Source organism: Triticum dicoccoides, chromosome 3A, assembly GCF_002162155.2.
Source record: "Triticum dicoccoides isolate Atlit2015 ecotype Zavitan chromosome 3A, WEW_v2.0, whole genome shotgun sequence".
Classification (NCBI taxonomy): domain Eukaryota; kingdom Viridiplantae; phylum Streptophyta; class Magnoliopsida; order Poales; family Poaceae; genus Triticum; species Triticum dicoccoides.
Window position 1 is genome coordinate 51,870,626 of NC_041384.1, and position 5,640 is coordinate 51,876,265.

The 5,640-nt window shown below is 43.9% G+C and overlaps 1 protein-coding gene across 1 annotated transcript; it reads left to right on the plus strand.

Moving 5' to 3' along the window:
• The first annotated feature begins 970 nt into the window (after positions 1–970).
• LOC119267021 (disease resistance protein RGA5-like) lies at positions 971–5,416 on the plus strand. Its single transcript, XM_037548312.1, has 3 exons — positions 971–1,970; positions 2,754–4,697; positions 4,844–5,416. The coding sequence occupies exons 1-3, from the start codon at positions 1,135–1,137 to the stop codon at positions 4,863–4,865; spliced, it is 2,802 nt and encodes a 933-aa protein (XP_037404209.1). The 5' UTR covers positions 971–1,134; the 3' UTR covers positions 4,866–5,416.
• The last annotated feature ends 224 nt before the right edge of the window (positions 5,417–5,640 follow it).

Sequence of the window (5,640 nt, forward strand, 5' to 3'; positions counted from 1 at the left end):
GCGGGCAGGCGCGCTGGCGAGGGGAGTTGGCGGCTAGCGGGGCTCGGGCGCGCGGGAGTTGGCGAGCGAGCTGGTGGCTAGCGGCGATGCGATCGGGCGGCGGCAGCTGAAGGAGCGCGCACGCGAGAGGGTAGCGGCGGCCGGCGCGGGTGATGCGCGAGCAGCGTCGGCGAATGGGCGGCGGCGGCAGCGGAAAACTAGGGTTTAGAACCTAAAAACTGATACCATATAGAATATGTGAATTACACGATACATTGCTCTTGTGCATAGGCACGTATATATGATGTATAAAGATGGGCCGCGAACCTTAATTATTAAAAAAAACTAGGAGACAGGCCTAATACACAATATACACATATACTCAACAATCAGATAGTGGGCTTCCTGCAGTGTGCCGAACTCACTACCTTTTCACTTTTTGATCCTTGACAATTTACTGTTTCATCATGGAAGTTGGTCGAGTCACTGGTCTTTCGAGAAAAAAGAAAAATTGAATCCGTGTTACTTCACGCACTAGACTACTGAAGACGAAAAAAAATACCAAGACAAATATCGATAGTGTAAAAATTGTTCGTTCCTCAATAGCCCAACAGTTCACTGTGAGCTTTTTAAGCATTTCTTGCCAGAGAGAACAACTTTTACATTGTTTCAGCCTAGCTAGGCTGTCTTGTGGACAGTATTTTAGGTTTTCTTGCATCTCGTTCATGTCTGGTCATGACACCACTTTTATCACTCCCAAGGTCACATCTGAACCCACACGCCGTCCAGTCAGTCTTTTGAGTGGTACTACTAATTGGTATTTTGAGTCATTCCACATCAGCTTGTAAGCCGTCCGGCCGACAGGACGTAGTGGTTTATCGTCGACATGGGCCCAACGGTGCAAAGCAGTCAAGATAATGTTATATACTGCATATTTATACTACACTCCCTAACTTTAATTAGGTGAGTGCATGTGCTGACTGTCGACCTTTTGTTGAAGTGTGAGTCTGCTAGATCTGGCCACCTACTACACACGGCTGTTCTATCATATCTGAGTACATAGATAGATGGATGCACACCCAGTCTCCATTAGCTCGCACTGATCATACTCCCAACAACTAAGCATTTCCACATCCACTCCTCCAAGCTCCAGCCATGCAGGTGGTGACGGGGGCCATGGGCGCCCTCATCCCCAAGCTATTCCAGCTCCTCAGCGAGGAGTACAAGCTTCAGAAGGGCGTGAAGCAAGACGTTGAGTTCCTCACGAAGGAGCTTCCGAGCATGCACGAAGCACTCCGCAAGGTGGCGGATGTGCCGCGGCACCAGCTTGACAGGCAGGTGAAGATCTGGGCCGACGAGGTCAGGGAGCTGTCATACGTCATGGAGGATGTGGTTGACAGCTTCCTGGCAAGCGGCGAAGGCTCCGAGCCCGCCGCCAACTCGAATAAGCTCAAGGAGCTACTGAAGAAGATGGGGAACTTGCTCCCCAAGGGCAAGACTCGCCGTAAGATTGCGAAGAAGATTAAAGGCATCAGGCTCCAAGTCAGGGAGGTGGCCGATAGGCGTGACAGGTACGGGGTCAATGATGCGGTTGCTAATCTAGCTTCAGCCCCAACTACCGTTGACCCTCGCCTGGTGGCTCTGTTCAAAAAGGAGACAGAGCTTGTTGGCATCGATGCGGCAAGGGACGAGATAATTAAGAAGCTCATGGATGGGGATGGGGATGTGCCTGAGCAACAATTGAAGATTCTCTCCATTTATGGAATTGGAGGACTTGGCAAAACAACTGTTGCCAAAGTTGTGCATCAGGGGCTTCAAGAAAAATTCATGCTCAAGGCTTTTGTTTCGGTGGGTCAGAAGCCCGATGTGAAGAAAGTTCTCAGGGACATTTTCCTTGAGCTTGACAAGGAAGGCTACAGGAAATCCAATGCACAAACGTTGGATGAGAAGCAGCTCATAGTAGAACTCCGAGAATTACTTGAGAATAAGAGGTACGCACCAACCACCTATGACTGGAGTTTATTTTATCTCAGATAATAACTTCAAGTTTGTATGCATTGACATTCAGGAAATATAGCTCAATGCCATCACTAATAACTGTATTGAGCACCCAAAATATGATCAAATTATGGAAATAAGTGATCACGTGTTGACATGGATGTCACCCAAATTAAATACAAAAGAATTGCCATTCATCCTTTTGTTATTAGTGCATATGTATCATCAATTCCGCATACATAGCTTTGTCTTGAGTATATTGAAGACACGAATTAGGGGCAACTGGATTGTTGTCTTTGAGTTGTGTCTTGTGTACAATTTGGATAGTAGGTATTGATTCCAATGTATTTTTAGATTACAAAATACCTTCTGTCTTAATCTTTTCATGCCTGTATCATATGGGTCTGGAACAACGACATCCATTTTTTCCAATGCTCCATGAAAAGTATGTACACTAAACATGAGTTTAAACTTAGATTTTGAAACTAAATTTGATATCACAAGAGATATTATTTATTTTGAAATGAAATTAACCAGAACTAGAGTTCCAACCAGTAAGATAACATCGGTAAACTAACACACATGTCAATATATATTTATCTTGCAGTAGTAGCCATATTCCTTTGATTTATTGGCTTATATGTTAATTGCTGTATTAAGAATAGTACTGCAATTTTTGGATGGTCTTCCACATAGCTGCCATATTTTTTTAATACATGTATTCTGCACAAGTCCTAATTACTAATTTCATGCCTATGGTGATCTGATGTGGATAGGTACTTTATTGTTATTGATGATATATGGGACGCAGAAGCATGGGAAATAATCAATTGTGCTTTCAAGGATAGTAACTGTGGAAGTAAAATAATCACAACTACCCGTAGTTTCGAAGTAGCCAGAAAGTCCGGTGAGGCTTACCAGCTAAAGCCACTTTCTCCCGGCAACTCTGAAAAATTATTGTATATGAGATTATATGGTGGTAGAAGCAAATGCCCTTTTGATCATCCGGTTGAGATATCTGAAAAGATTATACAGAGATGCGGTGGTGTACCATTAGCTATCCTTACAATAGCTAGTTTATTAGATGGTAAAGAGAAAGAGGATTGGTCTAAGGTCTATGACTCAATTGGTTTTGGGCACGGAAAAAACCAAGTTGTAGACAATACAAGAAAGATACTGCTATTTAGCTATTATGATCTACCCTATTACCTGAGACCTTGTTTGTTGTATCTAAGCATATATCCAGAAGACTACACGGTCAAAAAAGAAACTTTGATCTGGAAGTGGTCAGCAGAAGGGTTTATCAAGGAGGAACCGGGGATAAGGCAATATGAGCTTGGAGAGAGATACTTCAGTGAGCTGGTGAATAGAAGTATGATACAACCCATCTGGGGCGGTTATGGCTCATGTTTCGTGACTGGTTGTCGTGTCCATGATCTTGTGCTTGATATGATATCTCTATTGTCAAATGAAGAGAATTTTGTTAGGGTATGGGATGTTAATGATCAAAGGATATCTTGCCAAAGTAATGCTCGTAGGTTAGCCATCCAAAAGAGAGTCTTGGAGCAGGATGACTCTCTGGCTAACATGTGCACCCCACAATTGAGGTCATTCAGTGCCATCGGATGTGATATTCATGTGATGCCATCACTTACAAGTTTTGGAGCTTTACGTGTCCTAGATATGGAAGATTGTAGTTTTAATGGAGATGGCAGTTATCATCTGGACCATCTTGGGAGTTTACTCCATTTGAGGTACCTGGGATTGTGGAGAATAGATAAGGTACCTGAAAAAATAGGGAATCTGAAGTTTTTGCAGACACTGAACTTGATATATACTACTGGGAATGGGATAAAAGAATTGCCACAAAGTTTTGGTCTGTTAAGGCAACTCAAGCGCTTGCATTTTGAAGTCGCTGAAGGAATAGTTGGAATGCATTTGCTGGGGAACCTAACATCATTGGAAGATCTACGGTTGACATTTGACACTTGGTCTCCTGAGTTTGTAGTAGAGCTGCGCAAGCTGACGATGCTGAGGAATCTCAACCTTAGCATTATGTCTCACAAAGGCATGGATGATAGCCAGGTGAAAGCTCTGGTGAAGTCTCTTGGCAAACTGAAAGAGACCCAAATTCTGGGCATTTACTTTGGGGGTTATGTGAGTATTGGACCCCAAGGGTGGGAAGGTTATGTACCACCTCAACAGCTCCGTGAATTCTTGATAAGAACGGAGAAGGACATGTTGCCGGCGTGGATAAACCCGTCACTTGTTCCGAACCTCACCATATGGTTCAATCTGAAGGAAGTGAAGGCGCGGGATATGGAGATCCTTGGGAGTTTCCCAGAGCTCGTTACTCTACGGTTGACTGATCTGCTTCTGGGGTTGAGCGAGTCGCAGGACTTTCTCCCAGACGTCATGGGGGGGTTATTCCCCAAGTTGAGGTACTTTAGCACACCTGCACCGCTGAGGTTTCTGGAGGGAGCGATGCCGAGCCTTGAATCCCTTGATTACTGTTATCTCGAAGTGGATCAGTTGAAGCGTGACAGCAGCTTTGTGTTTGAGTTTGGTAGCTGGGAAAACCTCCATTCACTCCAGAAAGTGGAGGTTTATTTCTATTCAGATGCAGCTCAAGAGAAGAAGGACGAAGCTGTGGTTGCGCTGGAGCTCGCAGCCAACCAACATCCCAACCGTCCTAATCTTACGGTCAGCAAATACCGAGTGTGAGTACAAGCATACTTCTAACTGAGTTTAAGTAGTTTTCATGTTTACACGCATCTGTCTCTCTCACCAAACAAAACTGGGAGATGTATGTGCCCAATATGTCCAATATATATCCTTTACAGCTCTGTTTGAACTCTATTTGCAGGTGGGAGAAGCCAATTGAGTAATTGTCGTCAAGACATTAATGGAGTACCAACTACACTTTGTTTCCAGGCAAGCTCCTCCTTGATCGATCTTCACTTCAACTATTATCTCTCTGCACCTGCAGCTGATGAATGGCGGGCACCAAGAGCTTCTACCACTACTTAATCTATGCACCAAGAGCTACTTTTCTTTTCTTTTTCTCCAAGCTCTAGGATTGTAATAAGCTACCTTTCATTCTTTACGCGACGATGCTATCAGGTTTTTGTCCCATGGTTCAGCAGCAATGGATGCGAGCAGTGGGTTTCCTGATAGTGTGCAAAACTCATTACCCCTTTCCCTTTTGCTGCTTGGCAGTTTGTTGTTTTTGCAATGGGTCTCGGTAGGAAAATTTTACTTATCATTCAACTAGAGTACATTGTACATCTATTAAAGAGTGGCCTAGTGCCTCAGAAATATTGACTGTCACAATGGCGAGGGTGCCAGAAACGTTTGCTTTACAGTCTCCACGTTTTAAGTAACACCCTTGCTAATGTGTACATGTTTCAGGTGCGTTTAGTTTGTTTCCCAGCATTAATTCAACTGCAGTTTGTATCCTCACATTTTTAGGATTGTTTTCTTCCTCACACAGCCATAGAACTGTTTTTGCTTTTTTTTCGAGAAGGGGATCATCTCGGCCTCCACATCACCGTGATGCAGACCCATAGAATTGTTTTGTTTTTGGAATGAAAGTTTCGCTTCTCGAATCAGTGTTTTGCCTGTGGATGTCAATTAGAGTTCTGCACACTTGCGAAGTTGACT

Excerpts from the sequence above, each read along its gene's own strand:
- LOC119267021 (XM_037548312.1), top strand. The coding sequence starts at position 1,135 with ATGCAGGTGGTGACGGGGGCCATGGGCGCCCTCATCCCCAAGCTATTC. Across the intron at positions 1,971-2,753 it reads GAATTACTTGAGAATAAGAG|GTACTTTATTGTTATTGATG; the intron begins GTACGCACCAAC and ends TGATGTGGATAG. Across the intron at positions 4,698-4,843 it reads ACGGTCAGCAAATACCGAGT|GTGGGAGAAGCCAATTGAGT; the intron begins GTGAGTACAAGC and ends CTCTATTTGCAG.